Source organism: Pan troglodytes, chromosome 1, assembly GCF_028858775.2.
Source record: "Pan troglodytes isolate AG18354 chromosome 1, NHGRI_mPanTro3-v2.0_pri, whole genome shotgun sequence".
Classification (NCBI taxonomy): domain Eukaryota; kingdom Metazoa; phylum Chordata; class Mammalia; order Primates; family Hominidae; genus Pan; species Pan troglodytes.
The window spans coordinates 81552977-81570708 of NC_072398.2; the positions used below are offsets into that span (position 1 = coordinate 81552977).

Genomic DNA, 17732 nt, shown 5'->3' on the forward strand with positions numbered 1-17732 from the left:
CCATCTCTACAAAAAATTAAAAATTAGCCAGGTGTGGTGGCATACACCTTTAGTCCCAGCTACATGGGAGTCTGAGGTGGGAGGATCACTTGAGGGAGGATCACTTGAGCCCAGGAGTTTGAGGCTGCAGTGAGCTGTGAGCCACCACTGCAGTGTAGCCTGGATGACAGAGCAAGACCTTGTTTCAAAAAAAAAAAAAGAGAAAAAGAAAAACAAATAAACAACCACAAGGAAAAAGAAGATATAGGGCTGGAAGAGGCATCAGATATTAATATCATCTAATCCAACTCCTCATTTTAGATGAGAAAATTGAGGCCCAAAGGTAAGATAAAATCCCATGGTCACATGGCACGATAGTGGCAGACCTGAGATTAGAACTCCAAATGTGAGAGTATTCTTTCCTTAACAGGTAAGGGATGAAATGTTTATAACTGGCAGGTACTCAAACTATTTGTATTAATCATTTGTTTTTAAAATGATGAACTCAATTTTCCTCCTTTTGAATTTCTCCCACTTAGTTTTCCATCTATTTTGAAGTTCTTCCAAATTCAGTTGTTATAAAGCAAACCAACTTTGATTAAGGATCCTTCTTACCCCAATGTCGAAATCAGGGTGTGTGACATCATTTGGCCACCAGAGGGCACTGAAGTCTCCTGTTCAGAGTAGATGATCTTGCTTCTTTTGATACACAATTCCTACTGTGTAGCCTGAGAAGTTGGCTGAATATTAGGAGGCTGGGTTTGAGAAGGGAAGTAGCGGTGGGACTTTGGCTCACACACCTGTTGCCCACAGCTGCTCACATGACTGGCCAACAGCAGCTGAGTGAAATTACCTCACCTCTGTTACACAACTCAGCCTCACAGGGCCAGGTGTCTGCCAGAGCCAGCTTTACAAGATGTCAAACTCTTGCACTAACACCACCATACAGTCTTTATAACAACAATTACAGTGGAAATTTGAGGCCAGGCCAAAAAGATTAAGACTTGCTCCAAAAAGACGTGACCAAAGCTTAAAGTCATAAAGAATGGAGGCCAGGTGCTATGAGCTTATTGACCAGTTTCCAGAATAGCAGAATCAGGAACACCCGTGAGAGAATGAGACAGGCCATCTTAGAAGAAGCAAAAGGAATGTCCCTTACATGGAGCAGGGAAGGGCAGTGGGGGCAATAAATTCATGAAACCGCCGACCCCAAGCTTAATGTCTTAACAGGTCCTGAACTGGTAAGTTCAAATTTGTACATGGGATATTGATAGTAGACTAACAATCCCTTTGTGCGTCTATATGAGGGACTCCTGGGCCAGTAGTTTAAAAGGTCTTGACGGGCAATAACAAATGTTGGTGAGGACGTGGGGAAAAGGAAACCCTTGTACACTGTTGGTGGGAATGTAAATTAGAATAACCGCTTTGGAAAAAAATTTGGAGTTCCTCAAAAAATTAAAAATAGAGGTACCATATGATCCAGCAATCCCACAGCTAGGTATATCCCTAAAAGAAAGAAAATCAGTATATTGAGAGATGTCTGCACTCCTATGTTTACTGCAGCACTATTCACAACAGCCAAGATTTGGAAGCAACCTAAGTGTCCATCAACAGATGAATGGATAAAGAAAATGTGGTATATATACACGATGCAGTACTATTCAGCCATAAAAAATGAATGGGATCCTGTCTGTCTTTGCAACAACATAGTTGGAACTGGAGGTTATTACGTGAAGTGAAATAAGCCAGGCACAGAAAGACAAACTTCAGACATCCTCACTTATTTGTGGGAGCCTAAATGGAAACAATTGAACTCATGGAGATAGAGAGTAGAGGGATGGTTACCAGAGGCCAGGAAGGGTAGTGGGGGGACTTGCAGGGGAGGAGTGGGGATGGTTAATGGGTACAAAAAATAGTTAGAATAAGACCTAGTATTTCATAGCACAACAGGGTGACTATAGCCAATAATAATTTAAGTGTACATTTAAAATAACTAAAAGTATAATTGGATTGTTTGTAACACAAAGGATAAATGCTTGAGGCAATGGATACCCCATTTACCCTGATATGACTATTATGCATTGTATGCCTGTAGCAAAATATCTCATGTACCCCATAAATGTATACACCTACTATGTACCCACAAAAATTAAAAATTTTAAAATAAGTAAATAAAAAGTTTTTTAAAGGTCTTGAACTTTTGGGCTTCTGCCTAACTTTACTACTAGTGTAAGTGGGCCCCTTGAGATTTCAGCACCCCAGCATTTGTTAGTGACTGAAATAATGAAAATTCTGATCAGGCCCTTGCTTGCACATGTTGACAACTCTCTTTTTGCCCAATATCCCTTGTTCCTACAACATAATCATAAACTGCTGATGTACTGTTTCTTTGTCAAGCAGGAGGAGATAATAACTTCAGGGTTACGAAAAAGTTTGCAGGAGGAATAAGTCCTTTGAAGTACTTTGAGGCCAGCTTCTGTCGCCCAGAAGTCTGATTGTTCAAGGAATTATCTGAGACTGAAGAAACACAGACTTTTCCCCTCGATTCCCTGAAACTCCCCCTCCCTGACTCGCTGGCCGCATAAACACTCTCTGCTTCTACTTTTTGTTAGGGCGGATTTGAGAGATCTTGCCCTCCCGCCTTTTCGCTTTGGCCAAATGGAATAAACTTTTATCTCCGAGCACCTATATGTCAGTGTTTGGCATCAGCTACACATGGGGTACACGAGCCTGAGTCTGGGCTTCTACAACGCTGGGACCCTCGCTGTTCTTTGGAGCTGATGGTAAATTCAACAGAAAAGAGGCGCATGGGTAGAAAATGCAGCATTTCCTCTCAGATGCCAGATATTCATCTCCAAAGGTATTAAAAGGAGGGGGTGTGTGCCTGTGTAAAGAGGCTGGTCTTTTCCTAGCAGTACGATTTGGGCAAGTTGCTTGATTTCTTCAAGCCTTTCTTTTTCCGCCTGTCAAACAAAACAAAACAAATATCCCATTTAGGACAAATTCACAATCCTTAAAGAGGGCAGGCAGAGCGATTGGAATGCAGATGAACCAATCCCTTCTCCTGCAGGTTGCGGAGCTGCAGAGGGACCCCGCCCCCTGCATTGTGCTTAGCTCTGATTGGCGCCTCGCGGAGGGGGCGGGGCCAGGGCGCGCCGGGCTCCAGCTGGGTCCCTGCAGGTCTTGGGGCCCGGGACTCTGCCTGGAGACACCGCCATGGCCGGGCTATCCCGCGGGTCCGCGCGCGCACTGCTCGCCGCCCTGCTGGCGTCGACGCTGTTGGCGCTGCTCGTGTCGCCCGCGCGGGGTCGCGGCGGCCGGGACCACGGGGACTGGGACGAGGCCTCCCGGCTGCCGCCGCTACCACCCCGCGAGGACGCAGCGCGCGTGGCCCGCTTCGTGACGCACGTCTCCGACTGGGGCGCTCTGGCCACCATCTCCACGCTGGAGGCGGTGCGCGGCCGGCCCTTCGCCGACGTCCTCTCGCTCAGCGACGGGCCCCCGGGCGCGGGCAGCGGCGTGCCCTACTTCTACCTGAGCCCGCTGCAGCTCTCCGTGAGCAACCTGCAGGTGAGCTGGGGCCCGCGGCTTCCCCAGGCGGGCTGTGGGCGGGGCGGCCACAGAGCGAGCCTTCATTCTCCCCAGAATTCTTCCCGGGAAGTGGAGCGTGGCTCGAACGGCTGTTGCTTCTCTGCCGCGCAGGCAGGTGGGCGTTGCAGCGTCCCAGATGTTGGGCAACTGGGTACCAGGAATTTCGCACAAGCCTCCGCCACTGGGCCACGCACCTGGGGTAAATTCTCTGCCAGCAGCCCGAGGACTTCTCATCCCTGAGTGGTTCTCAGTCGTCTTGGGGCCCAGTGTCTCTATTAACTGTGCTCCTATTCTTTTTTTTTTTTTTTTCCCTTTGAGACAGAATCTCACTTTGTGGCCCAGGCTGGAGTGCAGTGGCGCTATCTCAGCTTACTGCAACCTCTGCCTCCCAGGTTCAAGCGATTCTCATGCCTCAGCCTACCGAGTAGCTGGGATTACAGGTGCGTGCCACCACACCCGGCTAATTTTTGTATTTTTAGTAGAGGCGGGGTTTCACCATGTTGGCCAGGCTGGTCTCAAACTCCTGACCTCACGTGATCCACCCATCTCAGCCTCCCAAAGTGCTGGGATTACAGGCGTGAACCACCGCGCCCTGCCTGGGCTCCTATTCTTAAAGGTTTTACAGGGCATAGAGATCGTTAGGTATTTAAGCACTTTAATATGTGACTTCAGGGTTTCTCACTCTCTTACCCTTCCTGAATTAAGCTTTTCCCTCCTGCAGCAAGAAGCTAACGTACAATATCATGGACGATTACAATGATTACTGCAGTCTTTAGGCCTCCACAGGCATAGTGGCTCCTCAGTAAGATGCAGAGCTGATTGAAGGTGTATCTCTTCCTCGCCCTTTGCCCACCTTCTGGTGCAGGGCCACACTTACAACTCTGATGGATCTCTGCTGTCTCAGGGATGGGGTCACAGACACCCAGCTTGGGAGGCCGGAGACACACAGAGTCCAGGAATGGAGCCTGATTTGATGGAGGGTCTTTTTGACAAAGCTCTCACATTTGAGTTCAACTCTGAAAGTACAACATTGTTGATAAAGACAGGATGTAAGAAACTGATGCTTGATTAATCACTTTTCCATTTGCCTTCCATTCGTTGTCTCTTCTATTAATTCTTTGAAGTAGGTGTTATATACCCCATTCTGCAGATGAAGAACTTGAGGCCTACCTAGGTTAAGTAACTTGTTTAAAGCCAGCGGGCAAACCCCTAGTTTCATCTCAGGTTCATCTTTCTTCAAACCACCTATCACAGGCTGGTGGCCCATCAGCTGAATATGTCCCACAGACCAGTTTGGCCTACACAAAGTTCTGTTTTGTTTTTAATAAATTTGAATTTGTTACCAACATTTTAAAATTTAGATTTTACTTTAAAATGTAAGTCTCTAACTTTTCTTGAAAAATGGGAAGATCCAGTGACACTGTGGGCCTGCATTCTCTGAGCAAAAACAGAAGCAGTGCCCTCTTTTAGCTAAGGCAGATACACCCCAGTTCACCATTTTCTTATTCCCAGCCCATTCCACACCTTTAGGCGTTTGCTCAAAACAAACTCACTCCACTCCATCAGTGGTGCTCAACTTTGACTGCAAATCATAGTCACCTAAGAAGGCTTTAAAAATGGGATGCCAAGGTATTTTATTGAAAGCACATTTTATTTTAAGACAACACCCCTTCCCGCCTCCCAACAAACCACTCCCTGATGATTCTAATGGGGGAGGAGGGAGATTGACCAATACATAATCATATTTAAATTTGTGAGGTGACTAGGGAGTTGCTGGTATTATTGTCCCCATTTAGGAAGTGAGGAAACACAGACTCAGAGGTGCAGGGACTTACCCTGTGACCAGCCAGCTAATGGCTGTCAGGTAGGACATTAGCCCAGGTCTTTCATGTTTCTAGAAATAGACAGGACAGTGGCAAGGAACCTACCCAGTGCTTTAGGTTTCCATGATGGCAGTGAAAAGAAGTGGCCACATTAGAATTTGTCTGACTTGATTCCATCAATTAGCAGGTCAAAGTTTCTGCTTTTTTCTTTTCCTCCTCCTGACCTCCAGGGTGCTCTGCATTTCTTCTCATTGACGGGGTGAAATCGTTCAGAAGGAACAAGAAGACCTAGGTTTGGGACCATTTCTCATGTGTAAAATGTCTGTCCTCTGTAACTTAGAGATATGTTGTGAGCTTCAAATGTACTTACCACTGGGCTGTTTCTTTTGTATGTCTCTTTCTCTGTGGCATTTTTGTATAGTAAATGTCTGTAGGACAGTGTTGCTGATGTTAGCTTATAGTGGGACCGTGTTTGGCTGCAGAGCCAGTGAGTCTGAAGGGAAATCTTGGGGTTTGATTATTTGCACCAAGACCTCTTACTATTAGCCTCCCTTCCATTTTGGCATTCTTTTCTTGTGATGTGCCCCTTTCTGTTCTGGTGACTCTTGGTTTTTTTCCTCTGACCCACTAAAATAAGTATCCCTCAAAGTCAGTTTCCTACTCTTTTGTTCCCTGTAACGATCCTCAGAAGATTGTATATACTCTCGTTGGATACACTCTCTTCTAGTCCTTACTAGGACTCACTTCCAGATGTGTGTCCATTTCTGACCTCTGCAAAGTTCTCTATATTTTTGCTTGCTGTTCATTTTTACTTCATTACTTTGCCACCACTTCAAATTCAACATGTTTAAATCCAGTCCTCCTTCCTCCTGAAACAAGCTGCTTTTGATCTTCTGCATTTCTGTTAGTGGAATTATTGTTTTCTCAGTAAACCCAGTTGGTTCTCACTGCCTCCCCAAATCCCTCAGTTCCCAATCCTGACAGTTTTTTGTTGCCTTCTTTACCTCTGTCCTTGCCCCTTCCTCTTCATTCCTGCCACCTCATCCTTAAGCTTATCATCTCATGCCTAAAAGTACTAGAACAACTCTTACATAGTCTTCCTGTCTGCCCCATCCACCTTGCCTACCCAAATAGATTAACAAAAATACCTGTCACAGCATTGCCCTCTGGCCAGAAACCTTTAACAATACCCAGCTGCCTATAGCTGCGTAAGAGCTACCTGGGATGTTTGTTTAAAATGCATATAGAGGCGGGTGCGGAGGCTCCAGACTGTAATCCCAGCACTTTGGGAGGTTGAGGTGAGCGGATCACCTGAGGTCAGGAGTTTGAGACCAGCCTGGCCAATATGGTGAAACCCACCTCTACTAAAAATACAAAAATTAACTGGGTATGGTGGTGTACTACCGTAGTCCCAGCTATTTGGGAGGCTGAGTTGAGAGCATCAGTTGAGCCTGGGAGGCAGAGGTTGCAGTGAGCTGAGATCACGCCATTGCACTCCAGCCTGGGTGACAGAGCTTGATTCTGTTTCTAAATAAATAAAATGCAGATAGAGGACAGCTTGGTGGCTCATGCCTGTAATCCCAACACTTTGGAAGGCCGAGGTGGGAGGATCACTTGAGTCTAGGGTTTTGAGACCAGCCAGGGCAACATAGTGAAACTCCATGTCTACAAAAAATAAAAAAATATTAGCCGGGTGTGGTGATGCACATCTATAGTTCCAGCTACTCAGGAGGATGAGATGGGAGGATCACATGAGCCCTGGAGGTTGAGGCCACAATGAGCCATGATTGTGCCACTGCACTGGGTGGCTGCCTGGGTGACAGAGTGAGACACTGTCTTAAAAAAAATATTGCAGGCCAGGTGCGGTGTCTCACGCCTTAACCCCAGCACTTTGGGAGGCCGAGGTGGGTGGATCACAAGGTCAGGAGTTCAAGACCAGCCTGGCCAACATGATGAAACCCGGTCTCTACTAAAAATACAAAAATTAGCTGGGTGTGGTGGCACACACCAGTAATCCCAGCTACTCGGGAGGCTGAGGCAAGAGAATCGCTTGAACTTGGGAGTTGGAGGTTGCAGTGAGCTGAGATCGCACCACTGCACTCCAGCCTGGGTGACAGAGCAAGACTCCGTCTCAAAAAAAAAAAAAAAAAAAAAAAAAATTGCGGTTATTTGGGTTGAGAGTGAAGCCTGTTTCAACATTTTAACCCAAATCAGCATTTTATCAAGCTCTCCAGGCAGGCAGGTGGTTCTTAGAAAACAATGCCTAAGGTTGGCCCACAAATTACAATCTAGACTCCTTAACTTAGGTTGGAGCCCTCTCCACTCCCAACCCCAGCCTCCTCCCGTAGGAAAGCCCCTCTTTCCAGCAAATCAGGTTTCTTGATACTGTTCATCAAGCCTTAGGCTCACCCAGTTCTGTGTTTTTTGCAGTCAGTGTCTCCTCTCCCTTTAATATGTCCTCCCACCTTCTATCCTGGTTTTGAATATATTATAAAGCTCGTTATAGTTCCTCTATCACTCTAGTCTATGCTGGACATACACATTTGTTTATGTCTGCCTTTTCAACCAGATTATAAACTCACACAGGGAGAGAGTTTACCTGAGTGTCACCCTCCCCTACTTTGATCTCCTGTGGTGCCTTGCCTAATAGTTTCTAGACAGTGACTATTTGGCTAAATGATTTCAAAGAAATCTCTTTATGACTCTTTGTTTTGATGGGTCAGTGTGAAATGGCAAAATTCTCCACACAAGACACTTAGAGCTTAAAGAGCTAAATAGTCTAAAATGCGATGTGTGAATTTTGTTATAATCTGTCAACAGTGCCTTTTATGAAGTTGATTTCTGAATAAGAAAGCATTAAGAATTTTACTTGTGTTACTTTTTGAATGTGGGATAAAACTCATTGTTACTAAAGCAGGAATGAACAACTTCTCCAGTTTTGAAATCACATGACAGTTTCTGCTAATGTAAGATAACCAAGCAGCATGATTCAGCTACTTTCTTGCTTAAATCACATAGTTAGCCAATTGAGCAACTGTGGTGTTTTTAGCAATGGTTTTGTATTAGAGTTTAACCCTTTAAATCTTTCAGTGAAGCCTATAGAACAGCCTTGAATTTGGGTGTCACTATAATTATAATTCTGATGAATATGGAATAAATTCAGGGTTTCAGAAAAAGTATATTGAAATAATTTTTACCAAGTCAGTTCATTTTAAATATGAACCCCCGCACCCCCTTTGGGGAGTGGTCAGGATACTTTCCAAGTATTATTTTCCCCTGAGTGGAAGGTGATGTTTTACGATTCATTGTTTCATGGAAGACCAGTCAAGCTCTAGGGACATCATGTATGCAACTTTTGAAATTTATTACCTCTCCAGAAACCATATTTCACATGACAGGATCTTCATTTTCTCTCTATAGGAGAATCCATATGCTACACTGACCATGACTTTGGCACAGACCAACTTCTGCAAGAAACATGGATTTGATCCACAAAGTCCCCTTTGTGTTCACATAATGCTGTCAGGAACTGTGACCAAGGTAAGTAGTTATCCTACAGGAAGGGAGATGGTTTCAGAACACCATCGTATTCACAATGAAAGAATAGATCATTTTTCTTTTGAGACAGAGTCTCACTGTGTCTCCCAGGCTGGAGTGCAGTGGTGTGATCTTGGCTTACTGCAACCTCTGCCTCCTGGGTTCAAGCGAGTCTTGTGCCTCAGCCTCCCTAGTAGCTGGGATTACAGGCACGCACCACCACACCCAGCTAATTTTTGTATTTTTAGTAGAGATGGGGTTTCACCATGTTGGCCAGGCTGGTCTCGAACTCCTGACCTCAAGTGATCCACCCACCTCGACCTCCCAAAGTGCTGGGATTACAGGCGTGAGCCACTATGCCTGGCAGAATAGATCTTTTGAGAGTGAAATGCAGTTGATTTGTGATTGCCATGCCCAGTCAGAACATGTTCTATTCTAATAGGTGAAGTAATTCCATGAAAACCAAACGTTTTAATAAGTTGCTTTCATATAGGTGTTAAATAAGATATGACAAAAATGAATGATTTTCTGAAGCCAAGCAGATGTAACAACTATGAAGCTCCTGTATATAAAGTTATTCTTACTAAAGAGCATCTGGTTGACCAAAGCCCTCTACTCTCCATTACATTTTACACTGGTATAATGTTTTTTCATGTCTGGGCTCCTTGTCTCCATATTTTAACAGTGGCTTAAAGCAGGGAAAACATATTAGGTAGGCCAACCAGAGGATTATGCATTACTGAAAACTGGAAGTGAATTTAGTTTGGATCGCCTGCTGAAGGGAAGAGGTCAAATACAATCTCAGGAAGAGCAGTGGGCATGGTGTCAGGAGTGCTGATCTGATTACCCAGCCAGCAGATTTGCTTTTTGACCGTGTCAATCATTAATGCCTCAGACAAGTGTTATTTATGGTCTGTAAATTCTTTGTGGATGCATCTCTGTAGTTGAGTGTCCTTCACTGGCAGGAAAAAGATGGAGGAGCAGCACATGCTTTTGAGTTCTGTTATGTGGTTTCTAAACATTTTTATCCTTCAGTACATTCATCTGTATGTTTAACATGTCCATGTTATGGGATAAATATGCTAAACATTACATGTCTTAGGCACCAGTAATGTTACAGTACTTAGTGCTAGTTATTCTAATAGCTCAAAATGCCTTTTTACCAATGAAAGTTGGTATTATACTTACAGTGGTTTCCCACTTCGTTGTATCTGTTATTACCAACAATTGAAATCTTTATTCTCTGCATTCTTTACATTTCCTTTATTTTCTCTTGATTCCTTAAGGTTAAGATCAAGATTTACAACTAAGTAAACTCTTAGGATTTATAGAATGCTAGAGTCACACATTCTTTTTTTTTTTTTTTGAGATGGAGTCTTGCTCTGTCATGCAGGCTGGAGTGCAGTGGCACGATCTCGGCTCACTGCAAGCTCCGCCTCCCGGGTTCATGCCATTTTCCTGCCTCAGCCTCCTGAGTAGCTGGGACTACAGGTGCCCACCACCACGTCTGGCTAATTTTTTTTTTTTTTAGTAGAGATGGGGTTTCATCGTGTTAGCCAAGATGGTCTGAGTCTCCTGACCTCGTGATCCGCCCGCCTTGGCCTTCCAAAGTGCTGGGATTACAGGCGTGAACCACTGCACCCGGCCTAATCACACATTCTTAACAAATGAGAAGATAAAGTGTTACTGCCATAAGAATGTTTATTTCATATATGTCCTTTAGGTGAATGAAACAGAAATGGATATTGCAAAGCATTCGTTATTCATTCGACACCCTGAGATGAAAACCTGGCCTTCCAGCCATAATTGGTTCTTTGCTAAGTTGAATATAACCAATATCTGGGTCCTGGACTACTTTGGTGGACCAAAAATCGTGACACCAGAAGAATATTATAATGTCACAGTTCAGTAAGTACTTACACATCTTTCACCTAAGATTGCCGCCCTTACAGCCATCCTCAGCCTTCTAAGGCAAGGGGGGTTTAACCGTTTCATGTGCCCTGGACACCCTGGGCAGTCTGGTAAAGCCGCTGACCCCTTCTCAGAATAATGTTTTAAACACATAAAATACAGAGGATTAAGAAGAAAATCAACTATAATGAAATACATTTATAAAAATATTTGTAAATGTGTGGTATAATCGTTTTATTAATATATTAAATATAAGATCTAGTAATAAGTCTATTACTTTTTCTTTTTTTTTCAAGACAGAGTCTTACTCTGTCACCCAGGCTGAGTGCAGTGGCACCATCTCAGCTCATTGCAGCCTCCACTTACTGGGTTCAAACGATTCTTGTGCCTCAAGCCTCCCAAGCAGCTGGGAATACAGGCATAGACCACCACACCCAGCTGATTTTTTGTATTTTCATAAAGAGGGTGGTGTCGAACTCCTGAGCTCAGGCAGTCTGCCTGCCTCAGCCTCCCAAAGTGCTAGGATTACAGGCATGAGCGACCATGCCTGGCCTTTTCTGTGCTTTTAAAGTAGTGAGGATTGAAGACTATTTTAAGACATCTGCAACACCTGTGACATGATATGAACGTATCTGTGATTTCTCTATTTCTGTTGGAGACAGTCACAGATAGGCTGTCACCCTGTGGTTTATTCCCTACATTCATTATTGAAGGAAATGATACATTCAGTTAGAGCCTAATGAAAATGAAAAAAAAATTTTTTTGAGCCAAGTTCATAGACCCCCTGAACTCTGTCTACAGGCCTGGACACCAGGTTGAGACTCCATTTTAAGGCTATGCTTGTTGGGCCCTGAACAGAGCCCAGTTATGACCCACGATGGCATTTTCTCATGAGGCTTAGACTCAGGTGCTCCTGGACTGTGAATGCCCTTCATCTGAGTCTGAGCAAGTAACCCCATCCCATCAGCCCCAGTACTACAAATGCCTATGGGGATGTGTGGTTTATCCCACCAAGAAGTGCTTGGAAGGGAGGAGGCTGAGACAGAAGAGGCCATGGGAGAAAATAAAGCCCAGGACCTGAAGACAGAAAGGGAAAGGAAAGAAGAGTGTAACTGGAGTCTTTGGAGTTAGCTAAGGGTTCAAATGAGGGAATACAAGGGACTGGTGCTTCTCCCAGGTGACACAGGGAATTCTGGCATATCTGGGGAGGTGATAAGAACAGTAACAATAACAGCTAGTGTCCATTGTTTATTACTGGCTGGGTGCTATACTGGCTACTTTTCATGTATTAACTCATTCAGTTCTCACCACATCCCTTTCTTGCGCAACCTTCCACCGCAACAGGTAGGTGCTGTTTTTCCACATGTGTGAAATGGAAAGCTGATGCACAGAGAACAAACTGGCCTAAACTGTTTGTTCTTGCAGCCAGGAAGTGGTGGTGCTAGGACTCAAACCCAGGCATTCTTGCTCCAGAGCCATCACCTGACTTCTATCCATGATGCTGTACTTCTCCTCTGGCTGCCTCACTGGTAGCTGGCCAGGCTCCTAGCTCAGTGTAATTTATAATGCACTTTCTGCTTGTAATGATTGACTGCTGTTTCAGGAGATTATGGTGATGATACTAAGGTAGACTCGTAGGTTGTAGGTCATTTGAGGGCTTAAATTCTTAGCATTTATTTAATCTGTGTCTTTTTCAGTTGTAGAACAGTTCCATGTTGAACTATTGACTCCCTACCATGATTGGAAATTTCTTGACAGTAAAGCTCAGTTTTGTTTTGTTTCTATTTTTTTTTAATTCCAAGCAGGGCCTAGGGCAGTGTGTGTCATAGAGCAGGTGTTTAGGAATGATTGTCTGGCTCATTACTTGAGACAAACACTCACACTCTGTTGGAATAAAGAATCCCACAGTCCTGGCGCTTGTTTTGCTGCTGTGCATGCAGGAGAGGCATGGGCCACTGGTCGTCTTCTGGGCCGGCAAAGCCATCTGACTTCATAGGAATAGAGAGGTAGCAATTACAACTTTATTCCCTGGCAACAAATTATCAGGATGACTGTTGAGAAGGGCCTGCTCTTCGAAGTTAAAGTTTACTTTCACAGGACATAATCTCTGAAGCGCAGTTATCTTTATATAAATAGCATGCCCAAAGGCAGTGCCTGGTTTAATAACAAAATAAAACTGTTTTCCCATAAGTCTCCACACTGAATAAGTGAGTGAAACAGATACTTTTGAGGTTCCCACTTTATTATGCTGACAAAGGAGCACTTCTCTGCAGCACAGAGATAGAACATTTTTCCCTTGTCCTGAGAGGAGGCCCAAAGGCTAGAGCAGATGTGACTCTTCTGAGGCAGTGCACCAGAACCCGAGGGATGGGCAGGGCCTGAAAGCTGCCCGCTCTGACCAGGTGCCTCTGGCTAGGAACTGTCCATCTCCGAGTCTAGGAGTGCCCCCACTAATCCCACCCACCAGGTTTGCCACCAGAGCTGTTTAATAGTCCGGGGAGTGTACAGTGATATCTGTGAGGACCAGGGCCCCCATCTTCTTGGAGAACCACCCACAGGGGCCTCACAGGCGTTCTGGAGCTTCCCCACATTGGCAGCCACCTTGCTTGGCTTGCCCAGATCGGTTTTGGAAGATATTATTCCTCCAAATACCACGAAGCCCTCTGCATCTGAAATCTGTTTCACACAGATGGAGAATGCCACTTGTGAGAGCTGATATGGAGCTTAACTGAATGTGGTTTGCCTCATTGGACTGTTGGGTGAAGACCCCGTGAGCATGTTTGCATGCTCAGTGGAAGGCTTAAACGTCTACACGAAGCATTTGCTGGCACCCTGGAATAAGCAGTTCTTTTTTTTTTTTTTGAGATGGAGTCTCACTCTGTTGCTCAGGCTGGAGTGTGGTGGTGCGATCTCAGCTCACTGCAAGCTCTGCCTCCTGGGTTCATGCCATTCTCCTGCCTCAGCCTCCTGAGCAGCTGGGACCACAGGCACCTGCCACCACGCCTGGCTAATTTTTTGTATTTTTAGTAGAGGCAGGGTTTCATCATGTCAGCCAGGATGGTCTCAATCTCCTGACCTCGTGATCTGCCCGCCTCGGCCTCCCAAAATGCTGGGATTACAGGTGTGAGCCACCGCGCCCGGCCAACAAGCAGTTCTTATAAGCATAAGCATTGCTTTTGACCACTGTTAAGTCTGGGCAGCAGCATGTTTGTGCTAAGCCTCATTTTATCTCCTCTGGCGCACATCCAGATATTTCCTAGCAAACACACAGGTAACAAAAGGTCATGGATTACAGACTTGCCCAGTCTTGATACCTAGAGATGGATTCCCTGGTTGGTGGCAGCAGAAAGGGGGAAAGTTCACCTCCAGCTGTGGTCACTATCACTGGGCAATGGCTAATCACTGCTCTTCTGCCCTGATGTTCAGGACCCCTTCTGTTCTCAACTATTTTTGTCTTTTAAGCCTTCAGATATTCTTAAATGAGATAACAACAGCAGCCACGGCAGTGGCCTGCTTCTTGCTACATCCTAGTAGCGTTTATCGAAGTGTGTCAGAATCATACTTGGAGAGGAGGGTTGTTGCTAAAATGAGGATTCCTAGGCCCCACCCTCAACCTATTGAAACTGAAACTCAGGAATCTGCATTTTAACAAACCCAAGTGGTTATTTAGTATATTCTAGTGGTTGAAATGAACTGAAAATCTTAATTTAGATCAGAAATTTTATCTAGTCCTTTCCTAGAATGAATTAATTTTTAAGATTTGTTAACCCAGTTTAACAAAATAATTCTTCTCTGTTCCCTTTTCTAGGTGAAGCAGACTGTGGTGAATTTAGCAACACTTACGAAGTTTCTTAAAGTGGCTCATACACACTTAAAAGGCTTAATGTTTCTCTGGAAAGCGTCCCAGAATATTAGCCAGTTTTCTGTCACATGCTGGTTTATTTGCTTGCTTGTTTACTTGCTTGTTTACCAATAGAGTTGACCTGTTATTGCATTTCCTGGAAGATGTGGTAGCTACTTTTTTCCTATTTTGAAGCCATTTTCATAGAGAAATATCCTTCACTATAATCAAATAAGTTTTGTCCCATCAATTCCAAAGATGTTTCCAGTGGTGCTCTTGAAGAGGAATGAGTACCAGTTTTAAATTGCCCATTGGCATTTGAAGGTAGTTGAGTATGTGTTCTTTATTCCTAGAAGCCACTGTGCTTGGTAGAGTGCATCACTCACCACAGCTGCCTCCTGAGCTGCCTAAGCCTGGTGCGAAAGGATTGGCTCCCATTATGGTGCTTCTGAATAAATCTTGCCAAGATAGACAAACAATGATGAAACTCAAATGGAGCTTCCTACTCATGTTGATTTATGTCTCACAATCCTGGGTATTGTTAATTCAACATAGGGTGAAACTATTTCTGATAAAGAACTTTTGAAAAACTTTTTATACTCTAAAGTGATACTCAGAACAAAAGAAAGTCATAAAACTCCTGAATTTAATTTCCCCACCTAAGTCGAGACAGTATTATCAAAACACATGTGCACACAGATTATTTTTTGGCCCCAAAACTGGATTGCAAAAGAAAGAGGAGAAGAATATTTTGTGTGTTCCTGGTATTCTTTTATAAGTAAAGTTTACCCAGGCATGGACCAGCTTCAGCCAGGGACAAAATCCCCTCCCAAACCACTCTCCACAGCTTTTTAAAAATACTGCTACTCTTAACAATTACCTAAGGCTTCCTCAACTGCCCCAAATCTCTTAATAGCTTCTAGTGCTGCTACAATCTAAGTCAGGTCACCAGAGGGAAGAGAACATGGCATTAAAAGAATCACATCTTCAGAAGAGAAGACAGTAATATTATTACCCATATACATGATTTCAGAAGATGACATAAGATTCCTCTTAAAGAGGAAATGTCAGGAATCAAGCCACTGAATCCTTAAAGAGAAAAGTTGAATATGAGTCATTGTGTCTGAAAACTGCAAAGTGAACTTAACTGAGATCCAGCAAACAGGTTCTGTTTAAGAAAAATAATTTATACTAAATTTAGTAAAATGGACTTCTTATTCAAAGCATCAATAATTAAAAGAATTATTTTAATGAAATGTGTTGGATTCGTTTTCTTAAACATAGACATTAATATTTATTACACTTTGTTTTATTGTCTACTGTCGAAATAGCATGTTCCTAAATCAGTCACTGGCTGTTTCAAAACTTGAAGTGAATAATACCACTCTTTCTAATTGGCAAAAAGCTCATTATGTCCTAAAATTCTGGGCATGGCCAGATCTAGCCTTTGTCAAAGGTTCTGCCTCAGGGATTTGGTTGCCAGTGTACCTTGTGTTAGAATTAGGTTGAGGGCAGCTATTTGGTTTTGTCCCTTTACCCACTTAGTGAGTTTTTTCTCCAGCATTTGGAACCACATAAATACATATCGACATTCAGGTAAGATCTAGTTATCAGAGAGAGTAAAGTCAACCAGTGTTTCACAGCAGGCGCTGCAGATTCTTTTATAATTGAATGTGCCAGAATATGTCACTGTTAATATTCCAGTTAGCCACTAGGGGGCACTGTGGACTACTCTTTGTGCAAGTTTGGGTTTCTTACACAGCCAAATCAAGCCCCTAGGAATAATGCCCTGGGTTAGGAGCTGGAGTAAATGCAGCTCAGCAGGGGCAAGAGGAGAAGCAGAGGCCTGATTTGCTGCTGCTGCTGCTGCTGCTAGGTTTTCCTGGGTTTATCATTCCCTCCACACTATGTGCTTCTACATCAGGCTTCTGGTCCCCTTGCACCCCACCTGCTGCAGAAGGAGAACAGATCTCTGGGCTCAAACAGCTAGGAGATGAGTGTCTTAGACTGGGGTGGGGAGGGGGAGTCAGCCTTGGTGCAGAGAGCAGGACAGGCCCTGATAAAAGTGTAAAGAGGGGCCGAGCGCGGTGGCTCACACCTGTAATCCCAGCACCTTGGGAGGCCGAGGCAGGTGGATCACGAGATTAGGAGATCGAGACCATCCTGACAAACACGGTGAAACCCCGTCTCTACTAAAAATACAAAAAATTAGCTGGGCGTGGTGGCAGGTGCCTGTAGTCCCAGCTACTTGGAAGGCTGAGGCAGGAGAATGGCGTGAACCTGGGAGGCGGAGCTTGCAGTGAGCTGAGACCGCGCCACTGCACTCCAGCCTGGGCGATGGAGCGAGACTCCGTCTCAAAAAAAAAAAAAAAAAAAAAAAAAAAAAAATGTGGAAAGAGGGAGTAGCTCAGGAGCCTGAAGCTACAGAGTCCAGACAGCTGCGTTTGGCAGATGCTATCTTGACCATCCTTCTGCACTCAGCTGGCCAAGGCCATTTGTCTTTACCAACCATGGCCAATAATCATAGTTTATTCTGTCTTCTAGTCCAGGTTTAAAGTCCTTGACAGGTATGTGGGGGAGTGGAGAAAAATCTTTATGAAATGTGACGAAGTTCAATGAAATAAATGCATCAGATATTCTGAGGAGGTTGCTAGTGTGATGTTCCCTTCTTAGTAGTAGTTAGACTGAAGATCACAAAGTAATTGAAAAGGAGACTACTTTCTTTTAAGGGAGCATGTTTTTCAGTTTTAGTACTGAGGAAATAATGCTCTAATTTGTGTAATGCTGGTTGGTCAGTGTTTCCTAGGGGAATTCCAAACTGTCACTTCAAAACAAGTGTTCTATAAATTTTCATTAGAGAAGACAATTATAATTTAATTATAATTCCTTTTGGAATTAAGGGGGGTACAAATCAATAAAATGTAAATTTTTCAGTTTTTTCTTTAAGATTTATTGTAAGACATTTGTATAGGAAATGTGGAGAATAAAAAGTTTGAAATTTATAACCACCAACCAGCATGGTTGCTAATATTTTAGGTGTGTTTTCTTGG

General features: G+C 44.0%; 1 protein-coding gene across 1 annotated transcript; it reads left to right on the forward strand.

The window, feature by feature from the left end:
• The first annotated feature begins 3120 nt into the window (after nucleotides 1-3120).
• Nucleotides 3121-15938, forward strand: CREG1 (cellular repressor of E1A stimulated genes 1). Its single transcript, XM_009437443.5, has 4 exons — nucleotides 3121-3549; nucleotides 8814-8933; nucleotides 10654-10838; nucleotides 14650-15938. Exons 1-4 carry the CDS (start codon nucleotides 3196-3198, stop codon nucleotides 14651-14653), a joined length of 663 nt encoding a protein of 220 aa, XP_009435718.3. The 5' UTR covers nucleotides 3121-3195; the 3' UTR covers nucleotides 14654-15938.
• The last annotated feature ends 1794 nt before the right edge of the window (nucleotides 15939-17732 follow it).

What these genes read in the sequence shown, in the direction of transcription:
- CREG1 (XM_009437443.5), top strand. Translation starts at nt 3,196, where the DNA reads ATGGCCGGGCTATCCCGCGGGTCCGCGCGCGCACTGCTCGCCGCCCTG. An exon ending in TCTCCGTGAGCAACCTGCAG is followed by an intron (nt 3,550 to 8,813) that starts GTGAGCTGGGGC and finishes TTCTCTCTATAG; the next exon opens with GAGAATCCATATGCTACACT. An exon ending in TGTCAGGAACTGTGACCAAG is followed by an intron (nt 8,934 to 10,653) that starts GTAAGTAGTTAT and finishes TATGTCCTTTAG; the next exon opens with GTGAATGAAACAGAAATGGA.